The sequence below is a fragment of the Leopardus geoffroyi genome, chromosome E1 (genome assembly GCF_018350155.1).
Source record: "Leopardus geoffroyi isolate Oge1 chromosome E1, O.geoffroyi_Oge1_pat1.0, whole genome shotgun sequence".
Classification (NCBI taxonomy): domain Eukaryota; kingdom Metazoa; phylum Chordata; class Mammalia; order Carnivora; family Felidae; genus Leopardus; species Leopardus geoffroyi.
Window position 1 is genome coordinate 49,077,734 of NC_059330.1, and position 27,478 is coordinate 49,105,211.

General features: G+C 55.0%; 2 protein-coding genes across 2 annotated transcripts in view; both read left to right on the forward strand.

The window, feature by feature from the left end:
- The window catches only part of CEP112 (centrosomal protein 112), a 468,148-nt gene extending 460,845 nt beyond the window's left edge, over window positions 1-7,303 (forward strand). The window contains exon 28 of the transcript XR_006715132.1: window positions 7,198-7,303. The gene's annotated coding sequence lies outside the window, so the exon portion shown is untranslated. The remainder of the gene's footprint in view (window positions 1-7,197) is intronic.
- Window positions 7,304-7,315: 12 nt separating this feature from the next.
- Window positions 7,316-27,478, forward strand: part of AXIN2 (axin 2) — a 29,592-nt gene continuing 9,429 nt past the window's right edge. Inside the window, exons 1-3 of the mRNA XM_045489515.1 lie at window positions 7,316-8,130; window positions 16,470-16,610; window positions 25,407-25,509. Of these exons, the coding sequence (XP_045345471.1) occupies window positions 7,316-8,130; window positions 16,470-16,610; window positions 25,407-25,509 (1,059 nt within the window). The remainder of the gene's footprint in view (window positions 8,131-16,469; window positions 16,611-25,406; window positions 25,510-27,478) is intronic.

The following is a 27,478-nucleotide window of genomic DNA, read 5'->3' on the forward strand; positions in this document are numbered from 1 at the left end:
TTGGCATCACAGACCTCTGTGTAGCAACGTTTCCCATGCTGCCGCTTGGGTGGTACTTCAGAGATCTTTTTCCCACCTCTTCCTCACGTCCTTTCCTGAAAACAACCTTTTTCGTGTGTGTCCGCTTGACGCTCTGGAGAAGAAAATTTCAAAACTCAGAACCTCTTTCTGGATTTGTGTTCGTACTGATGGTCTCCTCTGGCTACAAGCTCAGGCCAACTCTTAAAAGATGCTGAATGGCGAGATGCCAGAAGCCCGGCAGTTTGTAGCTCCATTTATAATAACTATTAAAGGCCCTTGGAAGTAAGTCAGATTAGGAAGTTTTACATTATTAGCTCTGTTTTCAATTTAACATTTAAATGATGTGTTTCTATTAATTTTATTAACGAATAAGTTTCCCTGACACTTCTACGGACACGATTTCTTCGAGAACCCTCCCCTTTTCTCTTGTGGCTTCAAAATTTCCACCTTGGCCTCCCAGTCCCCCCCCCCCCTCTGCTAAGGGGAGAGGAAGTAGGAAGGGGGAAGGGTGGGAAGTTGGGTTGGCTTTTTCCTCTTCTCTTCTTCTCTTGGGCTCCGTTAGAGTCAGTTTTCCCTTAGGTGAACCAGCCCCCCCACCCCCAGATGCCCCCGGAAACACCTGCCACCTTAAGAGACTTCGTGGAATAGCCTAGCTCCTGGTGGTGCGGGGCGGGGGTGGGGGGTGCGGAGATGGTCCACAAACAGGGGCAGAAGGGAGTGTACTTCAGTCAAATTTCAGGTGAAGCCCTGGAGTGATTCTTTTAGGAAAACATCTCAAAACATGTTTATTAGTCAGGACTTGAGAAACTCAGGGCCCCCCTCTTAGCCAGCCCTCTCCGGGGTCTCCTCCCGGGAGGATGGACCAGGAGTCAGAACCCTCACAAGGTGTCAGCTCAGCTCCAGCATGGGCGGAGTGATCCTGGGAAAAATCTCTTCACCTCTTCCTAGCTTTGAGTTCCCCATCTCAAAATGTGGATTGGATCAGATAACACGTTAAGTGGCCCCTGGCTAGAAAATTAGGATGTTTCTTTGGGGGGTACAGGAGAGGACTGTTTCTGAGAGACGGCAGAGGCACAGCCCCCTTTTTCCCTCTCCGCCTGCTCCTCTCTGCAGGGAGGAAGGCAGGGTTGGCTCACCTCTGTAGGACCTCCTTGGTAGCATCCAGCCCCCCGCCCGCAACCCCGGCCATGACTCCTGACTGGAGGGCATCTTTGCTTTGGAGACAGAGAGTTTCTTCCCAGGCTATTGGGGGGCCAGTTTGGAGTGCCTACTGTGTGTCAAACATCTTGCTGGAATCTTCTTGCTATCCTCATAACGGCATTCGGAGATGTTTCCTCCACTCTACAGATGAACACACAGAGACTCAGAAAGACTCGGTAACCTGCCGTCGTAGGAAAGGTTACCTCTGCCTGTCTCCGCCTCCCTCCTTAATCAGAGGTACATTGTCCAAGGTGGCACTTTTCCAAAGAAAGAAGGCAAAGTCACTGAATCTTAGAAAACCGTGTCCTCCGAAGTCTCAACTGGTGTGACTTCCACTCCAGAAGGGTTTCTGGGGGGCCGACTAAAGTTTGGAGATCTGGCCAGATGCTTCCCAGGGAGTCCTGAGTCTTTGTTTTCTGGGATTCTAGGATTTCAACCCAATACACAATTCCAGAAAAGAATTATACTCTCTGCTTTATTAAACTTGTCTGCACTTAGGCAAAGTAGGCGGTTTATCCTCTGTAGGGTTTTTCTTTAAAGGAGGGGGCTAAGTGAGCATGTGCAGAAATCCATCACCTTGCTTTCCAGTTTCCAGGCAACTGTGCAGGATTACAACAAGTCACATGATATCCCTGCTGCCAGGGAGAAGGGGAAAATGGAAAACTGTGCTATCTTGAGAAAGGGGCTGGGTATAAGCAGAGGACTTTGGATTCTCTTCCAGAAATATTATCAACAAGTAGTCAAAGACCCGGAGGCTTGAGAGGGCTCCTGGCTTCTCAGCACTTGGCCCCGCCTCCTGCTGAATGGGAAATGTACCACCAGATCTGAAGTCAAGGGGGAAGGAGAAAGGGCAGGGGTGAGATGGAGGGGGAGTCGTTGGGCCAAGGTGACCAAGCACCTGTTCTGGAAATCAGGCTCTCAGAGGGGTCATTAAGGAGAAGATCCGAACTACACCAGGCCTTGTGTCTGTGTCCCCCATCCCCATTCCCTCCTTCCGGCTGCCGCAGCGCCGGGAGAATGAGGGAGCAGGAGAATCTTCCGTTGAAGCAGAGCCTGCGATGATGAAGGCTGGCTGGGGGGCAGCGAAGGGTCAGTGGGGACAGCTGGGAGGGGAGGAAAACCACCCATGAAGACCAAGTTTCCACTTCCTTTTTTAAAGGCTCCTCTTTCTGATCATTGTTTATTTTGATTTTGGATGTTTTGCTTTTTCTATCTCCCCTCCCCCACATGGTGTGTGTGTGTGTGTGTGTGTGTGTGTGTGTGTGTGTGCGCACGCGCATGCTACTGTTGTTTACATTGTAGACACTGCCGTGGCAATTTATTCCCCTCTGTATACAACTTCTGTTCCTGTAATGACACCCTCTGTGGCCTAAAGACTCCCTGGAACCACAGGGACGGCTTTGCCCCCGGCTGTCGTGGGGTCGCCAAAGTGGGTGGGTGTGCCCTTGGCCATAGGTCCCACGCATCAGCATACCGGAAGGCCAGGCTCTTAGACGGAGCCGACCTGAAGGGGACTGGCTGCCAGGCTCCTCACACCCAGCAGTTGACCCAAGGCAAAGATGAGTCATCCGGCCACACTGTAGCCCCAGCCTTCCCGGTTTGCCCTGAGGTGGCCATAATCCGTAGCCTGGACTGCTGGCTGGCTGTCAGCCTGGCTGCCTGGGGAGGTGAGCCATGGACACAGAAGGGCAGGTAGTGGGAAGGGAAATGTCACCCGCCTTGGCTCCCGGGAGCGAAAAAGTCTGGCAGCGTGGTCTGCAAAGGCCTCTAGTCCCTTGTTGCAGCCCCAACGGCTGGGGGCAGCAGGGCACAGCCCCCCACTGCTTATTCTTTTCCGGCACATCATGGGTGTTTTACCATCCTTCTCTTTTCCTACAGAAGCCTAACGAGACCCATTTCTTGCATCTTACAAAGTTCCGAAGGTCTCATGATAGGCTACAGGCCCTTCTGCATTGAAAAGCGTTGTCATCCATTAATTCAACAAACAAAGTAAATAAGACAGTGAGTAGAGCTGGGGACCCCAAGCCTGGCCCAGTATCGGCGCTGGGCTTCCCTTTTCACTTATTGAAACAATTTGACGCCTTTAAGATTTTCAAGTTAATAGCGCGTCATATGAGGGACCATTCTATAGCAATAGACGTTCTAGGTTTGTGGCCTGTTTTCTTGTTACATTAAGTGAGACGAGACGGTTGTGCCTCATCAACATTACTGGCGGCATGTGGGGAGGTGACATTCAAAGGTGACAGTGGGTGAGGAGTTTTCAATACATCCACACTGCAGATCAAGGAGAAAAAAGACATTCCATGTCTGTTTAATACGTAACATATGGCAGCATAGGCGACGCCGGCAATAGCGCGTTGGGAATGCGGTTGTTACAGAAAGATGTTCTGTGCGCGCCCAAGAAGGGTTCTGGCGGCCAGGTTGGTAAGTGGGGAGTTAAATCTTCAGGGAACTGAGGCATGCTCCCTAACGAGGTGTCAGAGCCCATCTCCAGCACTCAGGCCTGTGCTGGCAGATTCACACCCCCCATCTTCACACATCCACAAACGCACCACACTCAGAAAAACGCGCGCAAGGGCACACACATGCCTTTCGCGTTCAGGCCCGCGTTCGCCCTATGACACTTGGCCAATCGATCCCAGGACTGGAACTCCCTTTACAAGATCCTGGCAGCCCAAATTCCCAGGGAAACTTGAATAGAGGTGGAAAAGTGTTTGATGATAGAAAGAAAAAAAAAAAAAAAAAAAATCTGCTTGCTTGCAGTTCTTGCGACGGCCAGAATGCTACAATAAACTGTTGCTTTCCAGAGCTGGGGAGGGCGAGGGCAGGCAGGGGGAGGAAGCTGGAGCAAAGAGGCCGGAGAACTTGAAAGACGGAGTTGGAACTCCGGCTGAGAGCGCCCCCGGGGCGGCGGGGGCCTCGCAGGGGGTGGAGGGGGACCCTGGAAGAGTTAACGCCGGAGACGGGCGTGCGGCGGGGGCGGGCCGGGCCGGGCCGTGCCGTGCCGGCGCGGGGCGCTGTCCCTTTAAGGCGGGCGGCGCGGGCCGGCCGAGCGCGGCTGTGATTGGCGCGGCGGGATCACTGGCTCCCCAAGCCCGGCCCGGGGGAGTCGGCTGGAGCCGGCTGCGCTTTGATAAGGTCCTGGCAACTCAGTAACAACCCGAGAGCCGGGAAATAAAAATAACCCTTCACAGCAATGGACTTCGCGGCCGCCCGGCGTCCGAGGCGCCCGTCTCCCCCGCGGAAAGCCCTGCTGTAAAAGGTGGGGGTGGAGGCGCGGCCCCAGCGGAGCCGCTTCAAAGAAAGCCCCCCTTGGACGGGGGGCGAGGTCGCGCCGAGCCGCGTCGCGGGCGCCGGGGACGGGAGGGGGTCCGACCGGGCCGAGCCCGTGCTCGGTGGGGTGGTGCGAGCCGGACGGCCCTGGGGAGGGGCGGCCGGGGCACGGGGGGGGCGGCCCGGGGCGCGGCCGGCGCGTACCTCCCTTTCAGGACCGTGCGCTCGGCTCGCGCCTTTGAAGTGCACAGTTAAATCCACAGCGCAGTTTTTGTTGGAAGCGCCCGGAGGACATTTGGTGCGCGGAGTGACTGCTGGAAACAGGACCTGTGTTGAAAGCCGGGCCGGGCGGGGGCCGGAGGGGCCGGGGGCGGCCGCGGCGGGGGCGGAGGCCCACTCGGGTCTTTTGCATAAAAGGGGCGGCGGAGCGCGCCGCTTCACCCTCCCTCCCGGTGGATCTTGCTCTAATCCCGGGATTGTTGTTTCCCCGCACCCCCCTCCCCTGCCGCGCGACTCCCGATGTTCCCCGACGCCGGGACCGGCCCGGGGGGGCCCGGGGCCGCCGCTGCGAGCCGATCCGGGGGCCGGGGCCGGGGCCCTGCCCGGGGCGCCTGCGAGGTCTCGCCGCGGAGCGCGCGCGCGGATCAATGGTGAGTGCCGAGGCCGCGGCGGCCGGGCGGCCCGCGCGCTTTGATGTGCCGGCGGCCCTTTGAAGTTGGCAGGCCGGCTATTTCGGGGCGCTCTCCGGGCTGGCGCGGAGGGGAGCGGTGGGCCCGGCGCCCAGCGCTCCGGGGGGCTTGGCCGGGCCGCCCCGCGCGCCCTGCGCCCGGGCCCCCTCCCCAGCGGGTGGCGGGGGGCCCGGCCGAGAGACTTCTGCAAGTGGCGGCTGCGGCGGGGGCGGAGAGGGGGCAGATCCCCCCCGGGGGTCGCGTCGCAGGCGTTGTTATGGATGTGAGTCGGGGTGTGAGTGTGCGCGGGAGTGCCTTTGGAAGGTGGGATGAAAGGGTGGCGGCGCCCCCCGCTTGCCCTCCCCCGCCCCCTCCCAACCCCCCCCCCCTCTCCCTCCGCCCCCTCCTCCCCTCCCGCCTCTCTCCCCCCTCCCCTCCTCCCCTCCTCCCTTCCCGGCCGCTGGTCCGCGCTTAGGGGCCCCGAGCGCTGGCCCGGGCTCAGTCTGCGCGCAGGAGCGGCCCGAGCCCGGGGCGCCCGCGTCCCCCGCGTCCCTCCTCCCCGCCCGGGCCCCGCGCCCCCGGCCGCCCCGGCCCCTTTTGCCGAGAGGCAGAGACTCCGCGCGTCGCCATTTCTGGACTAGGCTGCTGCTTTCCGTGCCTTTTCTGCGGGCGTCTCTGCGAGCGGCGGCGCCGGGGACCGACCCGGGCTCGGGGTGCCGCGAGCGCCTCCCGGGGCTCCTGCCCCGCGCTCCGCGGCCCGCTCGCCGGGGCTCTGGAAGCGTTCGGTTGGATTTGGGCCGGGGAGGGGGGGGGGCGGGCCGGTGGGGCTCCGCGGAGATGAGAGCCCGGCCTCGGGCCGCCTTCGTCTTCCAGGTAACGGGGCCGCCCCACCTTCCCTCCGCCCCGGCAGCGCGGCGCTACCGGCGGCCCCGCCACTCCGCCGGCGGAGCTGCCCAGCCCGGCGGCCTGGGGCCCCTGGTTCGGGGTCGCGCCCCATCCCCCCCGGCTCGCCCCTGCCCTCCTTAGTTTGATCCTTCCAGTGCTAGGGAAAGCGGTTTGTTTAATGGTTAGATAAGACTTTTTTCTTTTGGAAAAAAGACAGGCTCGAGGTCAGTAGAGTTTGGGATTCTTGGCAGAGGCAATGGTAGCGTGAGACGGTTTCTGATCCGGTTTTGTAGGGTTTGTGGCTCCGGGAGGGGAGCTGGGGGCGGAAGTGGGGGGCGTAGGGGGCGGCAGGTCTTGAGGCTTCTCTGCTCTCTCGCAAAGTTTGGAGATCAAAGTCGTGCCTGAATGAGTTGATTTCTGGTTCTGTCTGGCGAACGGGGAACACAGAGGTGTAGACTGAGCCGGATTCTTGGCGGGAGGCGGGGGCGCAGCGAACATTTACATCTGGGTGGAGGGGGGCGTTTTCCAGCTGGGAGCCCATTCCGCCCCTTGCTGGGCGGGCTTCTTTCTCGGTCGAGGATCTTCTGAATTTTTAAGGAGTGGGAAGGGGGAGCGCAGAGGGAAGGGGTGGGTGGGGGGAATGGGAACCAGATGCCGGGGAAGGGCACGTTTGGAGCTCGAGTTATCTGTGCGGAGAGCCGAGTGGGGAAATTTACCGAAATTGGTTTCACCTGCACACAGCCCGGCGGCTCGGGGTGCGCGTCTTTGGAGTTGATGCTGACGGGGGTGTGGGGGGGGGGGGTGGGTAGCGGAGCCCAGACAGCACTGCGTGCGCCCAGGCCGAGTGGGTTCTTGGAAGGCTCGGTCTTACACCTTCCAGCCCCCACCCCCAGCTCCCACCCTCCGAGCTCACAGCTCACCTTCCCCGCCCTCCCCCTCCCAAAACGTGCTGGGAGCTCAGATTTCGCCTTTGAAAAAGCAGCGTCGGATACTTTAGATGAGCACCTCGCAGATAGCTGGGTTGCTTGATTTGAATTTGAGGAGTTGAAAAGCCTGTTTACTTTCTTGCTTTGATGTTGGGTAGATCTGGTTTTGATTAGATCAATACCCCTTTCTCTCTCCCTACCTCCCCCCTTCCTTTTCTTTCCAGAAAGGAGGCTCAGATGAGCCCCTGCTGACTTGAGAGAGAAAGAGAGACCACGCTGATCGCTGACAGGAGCTGGGGGAAGAGAACAATTCCCGAACTCCGTGCGCAGAGCTCCCTCGCCATGAGCAGTGCTGTGCTGGTGACTCGCCTCCCAGACCCCAGCAGCAGCTTCCACGAGGATGCCCCCCGGCCCCCCGTTCCGGGGGAAGAAGGGGAGACCCCACCGTGCCAGCCCGGGGTGGGAAAGGGCCAGGTCACCAAACCCATGCCTGTCTCCTCCAACGCCAGGCGGAACGAGGGTGGGCTGGGAGAGCCTGAGGGGCGGGCATCCCCGGACTCCCCTCTGACCAGGTGGACCAAGTCTTTGCACTATTTGTTGGGCGATCAAGACGGTGCTTATCTCTTCCGCACTTTCCTGGAGAGGGACAAATGCGTGGATACCTTGGACTTCTGGTTTGCCTGCAATGGGTTCAGGCAGATGAATCTGAAGGATACCAAAACTTTACGAGTAGCCAAAGCGATCTACAAAAGGTACATCGAGAACAACAGCATCGTCTCCAAGCAGCTGAAGCCTGCCACCAAGACCTACATTAGAGATGGCATCAGGAAGCAGCAGATTGACTCCATCATGTTCGACCAGGCCCAGACTGAGATCCAGTCGGTGATGGAGGAAAATGCCTACCAGATGTTTTTGACTTCTGATATATACCTCGAATATGTGAGGAGTGGGGGAGAAAACACAGCTTACATGAGTAACGGGGGCCTGGGGAGTCTAAAGGTCGTGTGTGGCTACCTCCCCACCTTGAATGAGGAAGAGGAGTGGGCTTGTGCCGACTTCAAGTGCAAACTGTCACCCACCGTGGTGGGCTTGTCCAGCAAAACCCTGAGGGCTACAGCCAACGCGAGGTCCGCGGAGACCGTTGAAAATGGATACAGGTAAGACCTGGGCAGGGGAGGGGGCCGGGGCTGGAGGAGGGCACGGACTTTGCAGATGTTTGGAGTTAAGTGGGGTGGATGGTTGGACGGATGTGCCGCTGAGGCCGACAAAGGTCTGTTGAGAGCTAGGACCGCTGGCCACGAACCCTTTGATCTTGGCTTTTCGTTGTTTAAAGTGGGGAAGAGTGTGCTCCCACAGCTGCATACCTGCAGTCTTCCAGGGCTAACTTCAAACAGGGGCAAGCAGTGTTCATTAATGCGGGTTACTTATTATCCTGGGCCAGTCTTAGAAGGGAGAGAGAGAAAGAGGGAGAGAGGGAGAGGACAGCAGCTTTTGATGCCTCTGAGTCACCAAATACACTAAACACCACTTTTGGAAGGGGTCACTCACCACTAATCAGTAGAGAGTGGAATTAATGTGGTTGGGGAGGCAGCTGGGTCGTGGAGGCCCGGGAAATAGCGTGTGCACCCATCGGACATGGGGGTAAGTGGGGTCTTTGGAACTTTTCTGTTAAGATAAGAGCCAGCAGTTGGCTTAACAACTCTGGCTGTGGTTCTCTTTGGAGAATTAGGTATGTACCCGCCAGGAAACCTATCCTAACTAGGCAAGGTCCTGTGACTTCCCTGAATAAAAGGACCCTTAGCTTTGGAGCCCGCTGGTATATGAATCTAGGTTTTAAATGCTTGCAGCCCAAGGGTCAGACCTCAGCTGATCGTTGTGTTGCTTGGTGCTGGCGGAGAAGAGTCTTGGGCGGAGAGGACGGGGCCCTGGAGTACTGTCCCTTTTAGAGGCTTCAAAGATCAACAGCCCTTTACAGAAGGAGAATGGCCAAGTCTTAAGATTCTTGACCTTTGCCAGCAACTTCAGACCTCCCGTTAGAATGAGTCTTTCTGTGTCTGTCCCTCTCTCCCCTTCCAGCTCTCCAGAACGAGCCTTTTTCTTTGAGGTCGTTGCCCTTGGCGTGCCGTGGAAGGGGCGGTGGGCACTCGATAGCTACCTGAATGGTTTATCTTGCTCTCCGTTGTGTATTTCTTCGTGTGTTTGGAACCGGGGATGTGATCTGGTGGCTGCCTCCGTGGAGATGGCCCTCTCCCTGTAGAGAGGGGCCTTCAGTGTCAAAAGCGATAGTACGAGGGGGCAGGATAGTGATGTCCGAGCCTAGAAGCAGTGACTTAGGGGGTGGCCAAGAGCTTTTTGACTTTCCATTGGGAGCGAAGAGCTTGTTCTCCAGCCACCAGAGGGCGCTCCTACAGCCCTGAGAGCGAGTTTACTCACACTCAGACATCTGGTCTACACCTAAGTAGCTCTGGATTGGCTTCTGAAACGAAGCATGGGATCACGTGAAAGGAGTTGTTGCAGCGTCTTTAAGCTTATGGTTTCAGGTTGTTTGAAGGGAAGATACTAGGTCTGGCGCCTGTGGCTGGGCAGTCACTGGGCACCTGTTACTGCCCCGTTCCGTTAGGCGGACATTCTGGTAAATCTCTGCTGGCCTCCTTGCCCTCCAGTTTGGCAGCTGAAGCTGAGACTACTTAAGCCCTGTGGTAAGGCTGCTTCTCCAGGGGCTTTCCAACAGTGGAGCTTCTGTGTCTGCCCGAGTCAGGACCCAGAATGCCCCCTTTGTAAACTGCACCTGGTTTGGTGGCTTGGGACTTTTCACCCTAAGAAAATGCTCCCAAGCAGGACCCTTTGTGACCCCTCCCCTTTGTGGGTGGGCAGTAGAGACCCAGCCTCGCTGTGCCCCTCCCCTTTCCAGAGCCCTCCAGTGGGATATCACCAGGATTAAACTTTCTGGAGATTACTCTTGTGAAGCTTTTTAGATCCCCAGGGGCAGCGGCCAAAGATCCTTTGTGTTGCCAGGGCTTGCCTTCTTGGTTGTGAACCCCTGGCATCGTTGATCTATAGATGACACCTTTTCATCCACCCCTGGAGTTTCCAGGCTCTATTTGTGTGTGCTTTCTCCCAGCGTTGGGTTGGAATGAAGTTTTTTACCTGGACTACATGAAGCCCGTATGTCTTAACCGGGCATCGTCACAGAGAACTGAAGAGCCATCCGATTTCATTTTCACATACGAGATATTCAGGCGTGCCTATGACGTATTGGGCGGTGTCCCAAATTCTTCCAAGGCCTGGGTCCCAGCCCTGTCCACTGCCTGCTTACCTGGGCTGAAGTCTTATGAACCCCATGTGTCCTTCTGTGCAGTGACTGGCACCATCCGTCCTGTTCATGTGCTAGGTTGCTCTTATGGGATCAAAACAATAGACCTGGGAGCCCTTTGTAAAGGGAAACGTTCTGAATAGTCGTGAAGCATTAGAACTAGTATAATTTAATCCCGATGATGAGTACATGTGTGAGAAGGGCAACCAGGTTAGGATGTCCCTTTCAGAGAGTGAGTCCCGGCCTCCAGCCCGAAGTCACTGTCAAGTTTGAGAGTGGTTCCCCTTCCCGGGCCTCACCTTCCTCTACCTGTTGAGCTTAAGTCTGTCTTTTCAGCCCGTTACTGGGATGGGGGATCCTTTCCCACTCTTCCAGATCTGCCCCCCCTTGCAGTGCACTCACTCATCGAGCGAGCTACGGGGCTTCGGAGATGGGCTTCATAAGTTAGTAACGTGAATGAAACAGAGACCGGGAGTCCTGCTGAGGGTCCCCATCAGCTGTTGAGGAGCAGCCCCGGCAGCTGGGAGCCTTCCAAGCCCCGCGTTCTCCTTGGGCGCTCAGAGGAGCCTCATTTGTAACGACTTGTTTGTGTCCTTACTGATCTGGTGTCAGGTTTAATATAAATAGTTGGAACGGAAGAGCAGGAATTATCCTCGGAGGGAAGGACTCTGGTTTGTGGGTGCTTGAGTGGGATGCCTGGGCTTTTGATGGTCTCTATAAATAACTTAGAGCAAGAGTGACCCGTTGGTAGAGCACGTGTAAAACCCCAGCACACAGACATATCCACAGAACGCTGAGGTGTGTGTGTGTGTGTGTGGAGGGGCTGTGGGATTAGGAGCTCAGCCCAGCATTTATTTTGGGAAGGAGACAGTGCTGGGCTCACAGAGTGCTCCCTGTGCCCTTCCCAGTCTGCCCTGGCCCTGGTGCCGTCCTCGGGTGCCTGGCGGCTCTCCTCCGGCCTCCCTTGAGATAAGTCGGGCCCAGCAGATGGCCCTCTGCTGGCTCCAAGTGCTTCCTGTTCTCTGAAAGAACTCACCGATGAGGCCTGCGAAGCCACCGGCATCCAGCTTGGCTGCAATTATCAAAGAAACTGATGCCATAGGAAAGATACGCTAGAGGCAGGAGCCCCCGGTTAGAGGACGGAGCCTCTGGTGGAGGCAGTGTGCCGAGACTCACTGGTGAAAGTTTGCCTGTCTAATGGCTCTGGCGCTCAGTGCCACACGAGTGCCAGACCCCTCCCTGAACGCCCTCTTGATCTTGCCTTAGAAAATGCTTCTTGAAGAGAGGGTTGCCTTTTGGGCAGTGACTTTGTAAGTACACTGTCCTAGGGCACAGCTTTTAGAAGCAAATACTTGTTAAGTTGCATTGTTTTGGTGGTGGTGGGGGGGATCCGGAGGGAGATCCCAAAGGTCAGGTCTGTTGTGCACTGGTGTGCTGGGGGGGGGGGGGGGCGGTGCGGCGGGGCCACAGCACCTTCATGGAGATAAGAGATAAGAATAAGCTGGGGTGGGGCGCCTAGGTGGCGCAGTCGGTTAAGCGTCCGACTTCAGCCAGGTCACGATCTCGCGGTCCGTGAGTTCGAGCCCCGCGTCGGGCTCTGGGCTGATGGCTCAGAGCCTGGAGCCTGTTTCCGATTCTGTGTCTCCCTCTCTCTGCCCCTCCCCCGTTCATGCTCTGTCTCTCTCTGTCCCAAAAATAAATAAACGTTGAAAAAAAAAAATTTAAAAAAAAAAAGAATAAGCTGGGGAGGGGCGCCTGGGTGGCTCAGTCGGTTGAGCGTCCGACTTCCGCTCAGGTCATGATCTCACAGTCTGTGAGTTCGACCCCTGCATCGGGCTCTGTGCTGATGGCTCAGAGCCTGGAGCCTGCTTCCGATTCTGTGTCTCCCTCTCTCTCTGCCCCTTCCCTGCTCATGCTCTGTCTCTCTCTGTCTCAAAAATAAATTTAAAAAAACATTAAGAAAAAAAAATTAAAAAAAAAAAAAGAATAAGCCGGGGAGAAAAGGCCAGCAGTTTCCCTCCCCTTAAGGTCCCAGGACTTCTGCTCCCTGACAGCACTTGGGGGTCCATGGACGCACGCCCGGTGCGAAGTCTGCCACATAGGCCCCCACTCTCTGTAGGAATTTAAAATCCTTGCAGCAACTGTGGGAGCACCGGAGAAATAAAGCATCTGGGTACAATTACTGTAGCGTGGTTGAGTTTCTTTCCTGTTTTTTAAGATACGAGAAAAGAGCTCTAATCCGTGTTCTTAAAATTAGGTGGCAATTCTGACAAAGTTCTGGGTTCTTAAAAATGGAGTTTCCGTCTCTCTCTCCTCCACAACCCGGCCCCTTCCTCTGCTTTGCCCTCCTTCCTCTGTCACGATCGTAGGAAAACCCAAATACTTTATTGCCGCCAAGTGAGCTGAGAGCGGTGTATTCTGTTCTTAAGTATGGGTCACACGGGAGCCCTCTGTTTTGGAAGTGACGGAGGACGAGTTTCTTTAGGGATCCGTGTGTCTTGTGATCCACTCTGGTGAGCGCGAGGCCGTGCGCACACACACACGGATTGGAGTCTGCTGTCTTCTTAGTCGGGGAGGGAGGGATTTCTAGTGAGTTCTTTTACTTCGTGCAGAGGTTGAATTCAGGACCTTGTCAGTGCGTTGATACCACAGAGATGGCAGCACTGGAGGGGTAGAGAGGGTCCGGATGCTCTTTCGGGCTATCTGGGCTCTCCTGATCTTGTACTGATGTCTCTTAGACTAAAAGAATTTTCCAGCCACCCACAGGATGGTCCCAGGTCTTTTAAGGAGGTTCAGCAAAGTCTAGAGCGCCTGCCACGCTCCACCGCCCCCCGCCACTGAGGGGCCGCCCGCAGAGAAGACCGATCCGGTCCTTGCCCTCATGGAGTTTACAGTCTGGTTGCACAGGACAGGCATCCAGCGTGCAAACACACCAGCGCCGCGTGGTTAGACGTCACCATCAAATCGTTGTTGCACCATACGCTAGCCAATTTGGACGTAAATTAAAACAAATAAAATTGAAAAAAGGAAAAGTCACCACAAACCCTGCAGGAGAGTTGCGGCAGCTCTGTTTTCGTTGGCGGTTGGGTTTTTGGAGTGGGACTACCATCTCCCCAAATCACAGCGCTCTGGAGTCTTCAGAGAACGCAAGAACTTGGTGCCGCTGGCCAAGTCTGACCCGTGTGCTTCTTCGGTAGAGACCCCACGTCAGTGGAGGCGGTGACGTGACTGTGGTCACCTGCCGGCCGGGGGGCTGAGCCAGCAGCGGTTCTCGCCTCTCCACTCCTGTTCCCTGTCCAGGGCTGAGAGCGCTTACCTGCCCCGGGCTTCTGAAGCCAGGAAGGGACCCTGGAGACTTTCCTCTCGTTCGTTCATCCTGCTTCGAGGCAGTAACCCCGTCCGGGCCCCCGGAGAGCTGGGTACTTGGGACGGTTTTCAAGACTCGGGTGATTCCGTAACATCCATGGGTCCGCTCGGACCAGCGGGCAGCACTTTCTTCGTTCTGACTTAAGAGCCCCGTCTCCTCTTGCTCTGCCATTAGTGGCGATGCCAACACAGCCATCCTCTGCCTCCGAGGATTGTTACTGAATCCTCCTCATCCCGTCTCTTCCCCAGGAAAAGTCATCTGCCTCTCCTCTGCTCCCACCGCTTCTCTCTCTCCAGCCCTGGTGTCTGGAAGTCCCATATTGACGCAGGACCAGCTCTGAGGCCGGAGGACCTTCCCTTCTTATTTAGTTAGCCTGGCATATCCTGGGGGGATATCCTGAGACTCCTTGCCCTCTACAGATCCGAGGACAGGGCTAGTGTCCCAGTGCCCGTTCAGTGGACCATCCCTTGGTCCAAGGTATTCAGCAGATTCAAGGGTGACATTCCTCATGTGTGCTTTCTGGTTCGTTCTGTACCCACCTGCCATTTCTAAGATGGTCCCTGCTGATGTTGAGCACCTGTGGGAGTCTGGATGTGGGCTCCCTGTGTGGCCAGGTCTCCAGCCAGGTGGCCTCCGACCAGGCTTTTGGCCCCCACCTGGGGCTCCGCGCCTCCTGCCACGGTCGTGAGGCTGCATGACGCCGGGGCCGCGGACGTTCCTTGAGCACCTACTGTGTGCTGGGCACACAGCCGCGCCAAAAACAAGGGCCCGCCTGGACTAACCGTGCCGTCTGTGGAGATGCTTGGTTTTTAGTCACATTTCTAAACTGAGGGGCTTGGCCTAGGTCCTCTCTGCTAGAGGTTCGTTCTGGCTCTAACGTGTTAGGACTCTGGATGTCACTTTTCTTTTTTCTTTCTTTCTTTTTTAAATGTTTATTACTGAGAGACAGAGAGATACCAAGCATGAGCAGGGGAGGGGCAGAGAGAGAGCGAGACACAGAATCAGAAGCCGGCTCCAGGCTCCGAGCTGTCGGCACAGAGCCCGACGCAGGGCTCGAACTCACCCACTGCGAGATCACGACCTGAGCCGAAGTCGGACGCTTAACTGACTGAGCCCCCCAGGCGCCCCTGGATGTAACTTTCCTTGTTCGTGGTATCACTCGAGCTGGAGGGCAGGCCTTAACGACAGGGCCCTGACCCTTCCACGTCTTTCCCATCCCAGCTGCCCCCGTTGACTCCCTCACACCAGACTGTGGCCACAACTCCCTGCCCACACCCGACCCTCCTTCGCTCCATCGGTCCAACCTGGGGGCCCGGCCTGGGTCACTCATGCTGCTAGAACTTTTTGAACTGTTGAGGCCGGTCTTTGTATTGGGAGGCAGGAAGGGTTTGGGTGAGAGCCAAACAGATCTGTGTCATGCAGGCGAGTCCCAGCTCTGACCTGGGGACAGGCTGCTGTCCTGCAGGGCCACCACCCCTGTGCCCAGAACGCCTCCTCCCCCCAGGTGGCTGCAAGCATGGGCTGGGGCTGAAAGGATGTGTGTGAAGGTGTGCCCCTCTTTGTGGGCCAGTGATGACGCAGTCTGCCTCCCCAGTGGCAGCGCCCCCTGTTGTGACCAGGCCCTGTTGTGCCAGGAGACCAGAGACCCGGGCTGGGTCAGTCCAGAGCTCAGCACAGTGCTGCACACGTACTGGTGAATAGGAGTGCCGTGATCACGCGTGGAGACTGCTTTGACCTTTCACGAGTCCCTTTCATGTGCCGCCCCCAAGGCCATCTTTAGAGACCTGTGCAATGGCCTGCTGGAATAGGTTCTCTCTTCTGGGCCTTCCGCTTCTCCCCCAGCTGAGTTCTTTGCTGTTGGCTTAGACTGGGTGGGCCCAGTCGAGTGTGCTGGGCTCTTTGTCATTGAGGCCTCTTGCAACTTCAGGCTTGACAGGCCCCCCTTCCTGCAGCTCACGGACCACAGTGGCCCCTTCCTCACCCCCCCCCCCCCCACCGACCCTCCCCGCTATGTCCCTTGCTGGTGACACAAGAGGAATGCAGCCCAGCAGGGGACAGGGACACTGGTTGTTCTGGGAGGAGATCAAGAGAGCAGAATGGGGAGGCTGAGGCCACCGAAACAAAGGGCAGGAGACACTGGAGGAGGGGCCTGGACCTTCCTTTGAAACAGCGGCGCTGCTCATTTTAATCCTGCGGGGCTTGGTCTTAGCCTTAGCCTAGCTGCCCAGGTGGGGGAGGGCGCGGCAGAGGCCCAGCTCCGGGTGGGGTGGAAGCCTTGAGTGTCTCTGTCCCATCTGACCAGTGTACTGGACCCAGCTTGAAATGAGAAGGTTATGCCAGGCCTTTGGTTGCTCGAAACCTGCAACTACGCCAACAGACCCCAGACAGGGAGTTGGGACGCAAAAGACCTCTCGGGGGCTCTGGAACTGTGTTCCTCCAGTGTAGGCTTGGGTATGGTGGTGGGGAGGGAGAAGACCCTTCACCCGTATGGACTAATTCTCCTCTTTCACTCAGTAGCCTCCCCTTTTCCTTCCTCTATCTGAGTGTGTATTTAGCACTTGGTAGGGGCCCCTGGGCTGCTTATGGCTTCCTGTCACCCCTGACAGACTTGCCCTTGACAGCACAGGATCCCGGCCTGCTTTCTCCCCAGGGCGAGCCAGTGGCCCCTGCCGTCTGCCCAGATGAGCGCCTGGCCCTGGGCAGCAGGTTGGCCTGAGCACATGACGGGATCGTGCCCTCGCGGGTCCCCGGATTGCCTGGTTACCTGGGTGTCTGGTGCGAAGCCGTGACGCACTGCGGTTGTACTTTCCCCGCAGGTCCTTCAAGAGGAGCGACCCTGTTAATCCGTACCACGTAGGTTCTGGCTATGTCTTCGCGCCAGCTACCAGCGCCAATGATAGCGAGATATCCAGCGATGCACTGACTGATGATTCCATGTCCATGACGGACAGTAGTGTGTAAGTATCCTGCTATCCCCATCATGTATGCGGTTGGCAGTGACTCACCAGGCCAGCTGGGCAGAGTCCTCAGCCAGCCATCCTCAGCTGGCTTTGCAAACCCCGTGTGTGTGTGTGTGTGTGTGTGTGTGTGTGTGTGTGTGTACCTTTGCTTGGCGGGAGGGGAGTGTGCCAGTGCTGGTTTGGGGGGGGTGATGTGGGAGCCTGGGTGGAGTCAAGCTTAGAGCCTTGAAAGGAAAGTTGGTAGAAAACGAAAGTAAGGTAGAAGGTTAAGATGCTTCTCCAGAGGTTTCTTGAATTGAGAGACCCATCTTCTGGTTGCCATTCCTCCTTTCTTCCCTGGGTAGAAGTGCTTGGCTGGTCTCGAAACCCAGGTAATCCCATCTGCGGAACCAGCAGGCGGGAGATGGGGTGGCATGAGAAAGCTTTGTGTGCAGGTGTGCATTGTTCCTGAAGGGAAAGGCATTGAAGGTGGGGGTCAGACGCCCAGCGCTCTCTGAAGGCCCACTGGGTGTAATGTTGCCTCACAGGTGTGTTCAAATGGACACGATTCAGTTCACTGAGTGTTGGTGGGGTGCCTGCTACGCGTCAGGTTCTTCCCCGAAGTAGGGCTTCTCTCCGGAGTCTGATCTTGGATCTCTTGCAGATGGCTGCATTTGGCATACTAAGAGTTTGTTCCTTTAAAAAAAAAAAAAAAAATTTGAAGAATAGTTGACACAATGCTTCATTAGTTTTAGGTGTGCAACGTAGTGATTCGACAATTCTATACATTACTCAGTGTTGACCGCGGTAAGTGTAGTCACCACCTGTCCCCATACAATGTTGCTACAGTGTTCTTAACGATATTCCCTTCACCGTACTTTTCATCTCTGACTTTCCTATTTCGAAACTGGAAGTTTGTACCTCTTCGTCCTCTTCACCTATTTTGCCCAGCCCCCCACCCACCTGGCGTTTGTTCCTTTGCTTTCTAAACCACAATCCAAGTCCTTAGGGTGGAAGGTCTGATGATGTCAGCAGGCCGTCAGGTGGGGGTCACAATATGCATTGTAAGTCATTTGAAGTCAGGCAGTGGTGATCTCCGGGTAGAGAGCAACCATTCTGAGTCTCGTGTGTGTGTGTGTGTGTGTGTGTGTGTGTGTGTGTGTGTGTGTGTGTGTGTTGAGCTGGGCGTCCCCATCTCTTGCCCTCCTTTGAGGTTCTGATTCAGGAGAGGCAAGAGAGGTGGAGGCTGGGATTGGGCAAAACTCCCCCAAGAGCTCACCCAACGTCCAGTTGAGAACTACCACTCCAGAAATGGTCTTCAAAGGCTTTCCCACAAGTATTTTGCAGTAGGAAGTTCTTTTGCCAAGGGACCAGTTTTGAAAGGCAAACCCACTGAGCCATGTATCATGGCATGTGTAGAGTTTTCTCCTTTTAGCTTCCTAAAACTGGACATCTATTCTTCCAGTTTGTTTGAAATCACCTGGTTTCCGTTGGCCAGTGTCCTGTTTGTTGGCCTGTGGCATGGAACCAGTTGGAAGAGAAGTTGATGAGGTTGGTGGATTTGGGATTCTGCCACTGATTTTCCCCAGCGGCTTTCACTGTGTTGTCTCAGATTCCCCTGTTAGTCAAGGGAGAGAGATCCACCAGGGGAAAGGTTCCGTGTTAATAAAAGAAGAGTATTTTGGCAATAGTAAAAATAGAATAAGGGTACACGTCTTCCATCCAACATAGAGAAATGAGGGGTTCCACTGAAGTTAGTTTTTCATATTGACTGAACTCTTTTAGTCTCTGCACCTGAGAACAATTACCGTTTGATCGCCGTAGTTCTTAAAAGAATACGTTTTTGGTTTATGTTGGATGGTATTAGGCATTACCCACTTCTTTTTTTAATTATTATTTTTTTAAATGTTTGTTTATTTTTGAGAGAGACAGAGCATGAGCAGGGAAGGAGCAGAGACAGAGGGAGACAGAAGCAGGCTCCAGGCTGCTGTCAGCAGAGCCTGACGTGGGGCTCGAACTCATAAAACACGAGCTCGTGACCTGAGCCGAAGTCGGTTGCTTCAGGGACTGAGCCACCCAGGCGCCCCAGGCATAATTTATTTCTTGATCCCGATAATTAATACAAAGATCTGTTTTCATGCTCTACTGTCGTATCTCCTGGAGTACAAGGTTAGGTAAGGCTGTCTGCCCCTGTACACACATAATGGCTTTTTGAAAAAACAGTCGATTCTTTTTTCTCTCGGTCATGCTGCCCGCTGTCATTTTGCTGCTCCTGTGTGTGTGCTCGCCTCTAGCAACATTACCCCTTTAGCTTTTATTTGTGGATTGCATGGGGGCCTTACTTTCTGAGTAAAACGAGAGTAAGTTGGATTTGAACGAGGGGGTTGAGTGAATCTCCTAAGTCAGATGCACTTAAGACTGTAAAGGCCTCTGTTTAGTTTTCTTAGAGACTGTTTTTGGCTTGCTTCCTGGTCCTTGTCTGCATTTCAGTCCCCACCATGGATGGAGGTGTTACTCTGGGTACATGGTAAGCTAACTTGGTGGGGTAGTCCCCGCACATGTTTGAGCCTCACAAGACCCACGCGGGAAGGCAGGCAGTCACGAGTGACTTTCACAGATGGGACAGTAAGGCCCAATGCTGGCACCGCAAGACAGAGCTCAAATCCAGACCAGACATAGGTCCTTGCTCTTTGCCTATTACTCCCCTCCCCACAAGCATGTAAATGGCCAACATGAGATGTTAGTAGGACCAGTTGATAATGAGACCTTTGAGCCACTTTGCGTTTCTTTTATTTATGAGGGAATCACACTGCTTTCTTTTGTAATGGGTTGGAGGAGGGGTAGGAGGGAGCACATTTGCAATTTCTCCCCTGCACACTGCCCCCCACTTCCTTAATGCTTTCCCAGAAGAACTTTCTCAATTTTATTTAGAGACGACTTGAAAGTTCTCTCCCTTCCCACTTCAGCTAAGACACTTGTGGACTTGGAACACCCACTAGCCCCTGTCTGGGATCAGAGAAGTTACCTTGGCCAGCCGGCTGTTCTAGGTAGCCAGGGGCTGGGTGTGGGCCGGGAAAGTCCACTTGGATATAGAGACAGCAAAGGGCAAGCCCTTGATGAGCAGCTTTCTTTTTGGGGCACTGGGTCCCAAGAGGCAGGACCTCAGTGTTGTCCACCCCTCCTGCAGTGTAGCTGTCTGGGATTGGTGGTGAGCACCCAGGACCCCAAGGCCAAGGGAAAGTGCCTGGAAGGCTCGGAGACCTGGGGCCTCCATGTTGGGTCTGAGCTTTTTTTTTTTTTTTAAAGTTTATTTATTTTGAGAGAGAGAATGAGTGAGCAGGGGAAGGGGAGAGAGAGAGAGAGAGAGAGAGAGAGAGAGAGAGAGAGAGAGAGACTCCCAAGGAGGCTCCATGCTGCCAGTTCAGAGCCGGATATGGGGCTCAAACCCACGAACCTTGAGATCATGACCTGAGCTGAAACCAAGAGTTGGACACTCAACCGACTGAGCCACCCAGGCGGCCCGGGTGTGATCTTCTTCACGGGAGTGTTAGGTGCTCTGTCTGAATCTTCTCCCAACCAAGTGGGCAGGCTATCCTATGCAGCCGTCACATCTGTACCCCCTTGGGCATGTTCATACCGACTGGGAGCGAATTGCTCAGCAGTGCGGGGTCCTTCTCTCTGGGGAGATGTTTGTCCAGGGCGGTTTGCCTCATGCTGCCTACGGTGGGGGACAGAGAGGTCTCCGGATCAAGAGCCCATCAGATGAGGGAGGAGGCTGTTCCCGAGGGTCTCAGGCTGCCAGGCGCTGGGGGTCCCTGGGCCCTCCTGCTCTCCTCAGGCTTGGCGTGAGGGCCCGGGCTGTGCGAGCCGCTTTCTGGCCGGCTGGCCCTGGGTGTGTGTGATCTGCCCAGTGCTGGGCGGGTCACCCGGGATTCCCAGGGCTGGGATTAGACCCCTCTTCAGAGCTCTGCCAATTGTGGGCCTCGCACAGATGAGAGCACGGAGCAGGCGAGAAATAAAATGTGTGGGGGATGAAAAGCTGAACTGAACCGCTTTCAGCCCATTGTTCTTCTGGGGAAGCTTAGCGGGGATAAGAGGGTAGCAGGCCCCTTTGAAATTTCCTTGAACAAGTGAATAGGAGCGCCCCATAAAGCGTGAAAAGAACCCTGGCTGTTTCTCCCTGTCACAATGGCCGGCTCTGGCTGCCAGGGGGGCTGTGGGGGGCTGGGGAGTGGGGCCTGGCCGCCCCGCTGGGAGCTGGGGAGGGGACCCGGCCGGGGAGGGGGAGAGGGGGTCACAGGCGGCCTTCAATAGACTCCAGAAGGTTGGAGTTCATTAGACACAAGCCCGAGAAGCAATGGTCTCATTTGCCACAGGACCAATTAAGTCCTGGGGGCCTTTGCAAAGAGGGCCGAGTAGAAGTTGGGCAGGGCCGGCCTGCACTTGGCTGTTCAGGGAACCGGGCGCCAGGGCCCACAGGTACAGAGCTGGCAGGGGCTCCAAAGAAATCATTGCCTTCTCCCACAGCCCACTGCTGACTTCTGTTTTCCTGCTAAGTAGAAAGCCCTGTTAAAGATGGCTGGGGATTGGGTCTTGATGGTAGGCCTCTGAGAAGGCTGTTTTATGAGCCTGTTACTCTGAAACCTGCATTCTCAGAAGAAATAGCTTGCTTGCTTGCTTGCTTGCTTTTCTTTTCTTTTCCTTTTCTTTTTTTTTGGGGGGGAAGTTAGCTGCCAGACTGCCAGCGAAGTCCTAAAGCCCAGTCCTTGGAGTGTTGGGCACAGAGGATTGTGGGGACCGTTCTAGGGCATCAGGCCTGGGAAGATGCAGCCCGTGGGGGTGGGCGGAGGCGGAAAACATCACCAGCAGCAGGTTCTTCGCCGCCTAAGCACGGCTTCTGTGTTAGAGGCTGCCCAGAAGCGTGGAAGCTTCGTCTGCAGCGTGAGGGCATCTGTCTTGGCTGTTTGCGCAGAGCAGCCCTCTCTAACAGTCGGGATCATCTCGACATTAGCTTCCGCCCAGGGTGTCACTGAACCAGCACAAGATGCTTCCCTCGTGTTTCATGCGGAGGGGTGGCTCAGGTTCTTTTCCTTATTTATTTTTATTTCCTTGTATCTTATTTATGCGTTTGCTTTGGACACCAGGGAAAGCATCTGAGTGAACTTCACATATTATCTTATCTTACAAACCAGGCTTTTGATGTTGGCTGCGATCAGAGGCTGCCTTCTGAGTGGTTGCCAAATGGGAATGCGAGTGGACGCGTGTACGAGTGAGTCGTATATGGCGAAGCCTCGGGAGGACGACACTTGGGTTAGGCGGGGCACGGCGGAGTCAAAAGGCTAAGCTAATTGGCTCGGCTTAAATGGCAGCTAAGTGGAGCCCACACTTCAAAACCACTGCTCCCCAGAAACAGCTGGGCCCAGCAGCGGGCTCGTTAGCTAAAAGGCTCGTAATCAAAGGAGATGGTATGGGGACCAAAACTCGGACACTCTTGAGCTCGCAGCGTTGAGCATCCAGGAAATGGATCGTAGACTTTTAGGGGCCTGAGCACAAAGAAGAGTGGCCCTCTTCTGGAACGAGCGGCTGTTTTGGAAGAGGACTCTTGGCTGGTGGGGAGGTAAAGCGCCATTTCCGTGAAGGCACCGGTGACGCCTCCGAGCCTCTACAAGTGGACGTCTCTCGTCTGCCCTGGTCACGAGTTTCCTGTCCCGCTCTTGGCCTCTGCCCCGGATGTGGTGGGGGCGTGCATTGGTTGGGAGGTGGGGGTGCTGGAATCATTTGTTCCTCTTGCCTTCGGTTGGCCAGGGACCTGCTTCCCCCGCAGAGAAGCGCTACGTACTTCATCCTGTTCTCTTCTTCCTTCTGTCCCGTATGGAAGGAGCAAAAGAGGTATAAAAGAGCCCACTGATTTGCATCTGTGTGGAAAGGGGAAGAGCAGAGGCTACTAGCTGGCACCCGAGGACAGAGTCTCGGAGGAGGTGGATGGGGACCTCCTCCAGGACTCTTGAAGCCTTGCCTGTGTCACGGCAAAGTCTGGGGGGTACTTGATTCCTTCCCCCCGACGTTGTCAGGAAGGAGGCCTGGGGCAGAGGCCATCTATCCTTATTAAGTCCCCAGAGGAGTTGCTGGTCAGGAGAGAAAGGCAGGGACCTTGTCTTGCAGCCCTGGGGCAGTAGAAGTTGGTTATACCAATGTGAGACCCAATCTAGGGGACCCCCGTGGTCACCCCCACCCCACAAGGAACGTTAGGTAAGAGACAAGGGGATCTTCCCTGTGCCTTGGCAACCACCTGGCATGCCCCGTAGCCAGTGAGTGCTAAGTGGTGGGGTAGGATGTTCCAGAATGTTCCCCAGATCTTCCATTCGCCCCTTCAGAATGTCAACGTGACTTCACAGGGCTTAACGAATGGGCCATCAGGAAGCTTGGCACCTCCAGGTGGGGCGGGAGGGTGGGTTGCTGAGTTAAGGACACCTGTTCTGGGGCCCAGCAGTGGCTTAGATTTGTACCCTGGGTCTAACTGCTACTGACTGACTCTAGGAGAGCTGCAGAGAGTCCCTGACCATCTTAAAACTTGGTGAACTTGGGATTTTGTGAGAATACAGTCGGATTAGACGTCACGTGTGTCTGACCTGCAGCGGGAACCGGGACGTGGGGGCTGGCAGCCTCGAGTTAGAGTCAGACCCCTGGTGTAGAATCTGGTTACTGGCCAAGCCAGTAACAGCTGGTCAAGCTCAGCTCGTGAGCACCCAGTTTTCTCCCGTCTTGGAGGTGATCCCATAGCGAAAACATGCAGTTCCGGTGAATACGTTCTAGGTGGTTCAGTAAGTTTCTGAACCTAGAACCTTTTATCCTGCCTGGCCTTCCAGGGCCCGGTCAAGTGAGTGAGAAGATGTCTGGGACTCTCAACCTGCGCTGGTCAACTGGCGTGCTATCTCTGGCCCTCTTGGCCTTTCTCTGGGACGGGGCTCACCCTGTGTGTATGTCCTTGCTTTAGATTAATCCTGTTTCTCCCCCTGTGTCCTCAGTACAAGTCTCCTTCACGTGCTAATTCCTAGCCAGAGTTGGGCTGACATACCTCATTGATGTATTGACCTACCAGGGTTGATCTGTATCATCCCCGCGGTGGCCCTGTGATCTGGCCTAGGTCAACAGACTTCTGGAAATTTCAGCCACTTGGAATTTTAGGGCATTACACAGGAGGAGCTAGAGGTCAACCAGTTGCCCCCGTGTGCTCCCGGGTATTTTTAGGCATTGCTGACTTTCACCCACTGCTGATGAGCCCAGATGTTTTTCTTCCTTCCACCCTGTGATGAACAAAACACCGGGAAAAGGGAAATAACCAACTACCTAATCTTGATGTTTACAGCCTCCAAGTATGATTCAGTATGGGAATGTTGGAACCCTGGCGCTTTTGTAAATAAGTGGCCTCCAGAAGGGACGGCAATGGGAAAATAGTCACACCTTGAGCGTTTGACGACTTTCAAGCTCAAAATTCTTTTTGAAAGAAATCCTACTAGTGCCAAGTCATGTTTTAGTGCAGACTAGCCGGGGTGGAGGCTTTTCTTAAGTCCACTTGCTTTAAAAGATGAAGGACGTAGGGGCTCATCCTGCCTTCAGGTCTTTGCTCAAAGGTCACCCTCACTGCGAGAACTCCATCGGAACTCCCCCTCACCCCCCACCGCATCCTTTCTTCCCATTTCCTGCCCTGTATTTTGTCCTAGTGCTTACCACTTTCTAACCTGCTGTAGACTTTGTTTTTGTATTTTTGCTTCTTGCCTGCCACCCATTAGACCTTAAGCCTTGTGAGGGCAATTGTCTGCATTTTTGTCCCCTTCCTTCACTGCTGTCTCACCCAGTGCCTGGAACAAGGTCTGACACATAGTAGGTACTCAAACATTTGAATGAATTGCACAGAATGCCACATAGTAGGGGCTTTCTCTTTATGCCCGCATTCATCATGTGTCCTTGGCACTTCCTTAGTTTGGGGGTGGGAGGGTTTGGAGCTGAGGGAAGGAAGGAGCCCAAAGATACTCTTGTGGTGATTTTTTTTTTTTTTTCAATTTTTTTAACATTTATTTTTGAGACAGAGAGAGACAGAGCATGAACGGGGGAGGGTCAGAGAGAGAGGGAGACACAGAATCCAAAACAGGCTCCAGGCTCTGAGCTGTCAGCCCAGAGCCTGATGCGGGGCTTGAACTCACAGACCGCGAGATCATGACCTGAGCTGAAGTTGGACGCTTAACCGACTGAGCCACCCAGGCGCCCCTCTTGTGGTGATTTATAAAAGGAAGAAATTTGGAAACAGTCGGGAGCTTGACTGTTGGAGAATTACACACACCTTCATTAATGCCTGGCTCAGTCTTCTGCGGGCGTGGTCCCTCTTCTTACAATATTTTGCCCTGGTGGGCTCCATAAGGCCCTGGTTTCCTGATTTGGGGCAGTACGACAGACGGTTGGGAGGACCAAAGGGGCCTTAGATTCTCCTGCTTGGGACACCTGTAAAATAAAACAGGGGAGCCTTTACTTTGGGCTGGCTGGAATGTAATCCGCTCGAAGGCAGAGCTTGAGACATGAGCTTTACCAAGCTCTTTCCAAGTCAACGATCCTGAACCTGAGAGGGAGTTTGGCAGTTTGATCTTGGATTGATCTTTCAATCCAACCTTGGGAACAGCCATGGTGCCCAGGACGGTGGTACACTTGCATGGAGGTGGGTGGCTCTGACCTCCGGTGGGATCTCAGAATGGCTTGTGAATCAGCCCACATCCTGAAAGCGTCCTCGTGAGCCTGTGGCTTCTGTCTTTTCCCTTCCCTTAGAGATGGAATCCCTCCTTATCGTGTGGGGAGTAAGAAACAGCTCCAGAGAGAAATGCATCGCAGTGTGAAGGCCAATGGCCAAGTGTCTCTACCTCATTTCCCGGTGAGTACAGTCTGGTGGGGAAGGCAGATGTTTTCAGCCGTGTTGAGTCTTGAAGAAAAGGGATGGGAGGTGGAAGGAGGGAGGTCTAGGGTAAGAGGAGGAGCAGGGTCTGGGGGTGGGGGGGGGGGGTCCACTAGGGGAAGGGGAAGGGAGGAGCCAGGCAAGAGGTGTTACATGCTTCCTTGAGGTGTGATGCTGAGCAGAGTAGAGCTCAAGATGACCTACTTGAACTTCTACGTTTTCTCAATTCAAAAAAGAAAATTCTCCATGAGAAAACCATACCAGTGCTTTTCCAGAAACCAAGAAATGGTAGGAGTTAGTCCATGCTTCTCATCGGGTTCCCGCTAGAATGGAAGTTCCCTGAGGGCAGGGAGTTGTGTCTGTGATGTTGAAAGCCCTGTCCACAGAGACTAGAACAGCACCTGGCACGTAACAGGTGTTGACTAAGATGTGTTGACTGAATCCGTGAATGAGGAGACTAGAGAAATCTCTGCCTCCTGCAGAAGGAAAATCCTGTCCCTGAGACATTCTCCTCGTGTTGACGGTACAGCTCGATCGTTTCGGTCCTCCATTCGTCTCTGTACTTGGCCATTTCTCCTATTGACTTCCCAAGCCCTGGAGGGCAGCTGTTCTGTCCTGTCTGTTCCCAACCCCAGAACTTGGTTTAGTACCTGCAGTTGGATCTGCACCTAATGAATGCAGAACGAGTGAAGTGTTTGGAAGCAAGGATCTCATAAACAGTTTCTCCCTGCGACTGATGTGAGAGGCCACCAAAGCGTGAAGATGCCTTCCTGGCCTCTCCCCCATCTGTTTCCACGTCGTGGAGGGCAGCCAGCATGTGGCCCCCTGTACTCTGCAAAGCCTCAGAAGCCTCATGCAATCCGCTGAGACCCAGACTGCAAGAAAACTGCTCCCTGGGCAGGGGAAGAGAGTGCCCGCCTTTGAGCGGCATCTCTGTCTGTGAATCCTTTCTGCCGGCTTCCAAGAATTCAGTTGGTTCATCAGTTAGGTTGCATTCAGAAAATTAACACGTCGCATTGCTAATCCCACATTGCATTAGTGCATGGGGTGTTAGTTGCTAGAGCAACTCCTCTCCAAAAGCCCCTCCCACGGGCAGACTTTGTCCTAAAATTGGCCTGTTAGGATGCTTTTCTGGGGACCTTCAGCATCCCCCTCCCCTCCAGTAATATTATATTACCAGTAATATCCCCTCAGTAATATTACCCCCCAAACGCAACAGTATTGATGATACAGATTTTTTCGGCTGGGCGTTGGGGGATGCAGGGGGCGAACGTGTGTTAATAAAGAAAAGTTCTGTGGCCCAAGCTTGTAAATTAGATGATTTGGTCCTGGGGTGCGCAAATCGACTTTCTCCACAAGGCAGCGCTTTGATCGGGGCTGCGCGGAGCCAGCCTGCATGAGAAGGGCCGGCTCCTACAGGGGGTGGGGGTGGGGGTTGGGGTTGGGGGGCCTTCTCTTTCCCCCACTCCGTTCTGTGGCTAAGTGGTTGCCGGTCACGGTGGTGAGGCCTGCTCTCTGCAGGGAAAAGCCGGCTTTCGCAGGTTGGCTCTCCGATGCCCCCCGCCTACCCTAAAGCAAAGGGCAGAGCAAGAGGGGAGTGAGGAAGAGGGAGGCAGACACGCCAGGGGAGGGGGTGGCGGGAGGACAGGAGGACAGAGAGCCGGGCGGTGGGAGTTCTCTGTTTGCTGCTCTTGGCAGGCATCCTCGATGCCTTTTTATATTCTGCACTTGATTTGGAGATGTTCCCTTTTCCCTTGATAGATCAGCTTCAGGCAGCCAAGCTCAGCAGTGTTCTGCTACTAGCCCGCAGCATCTTTCTTCATTTTCTGTACAAAGAGACGGGGAGGAGGGGTGGAGAGAACCAGGGAGATCTAGGACACTGTTGAGACAACACCACCTCAAAGGTGCACAGTGTGCGGCCAGGAAATAAATTACCACTTCTTCTGAT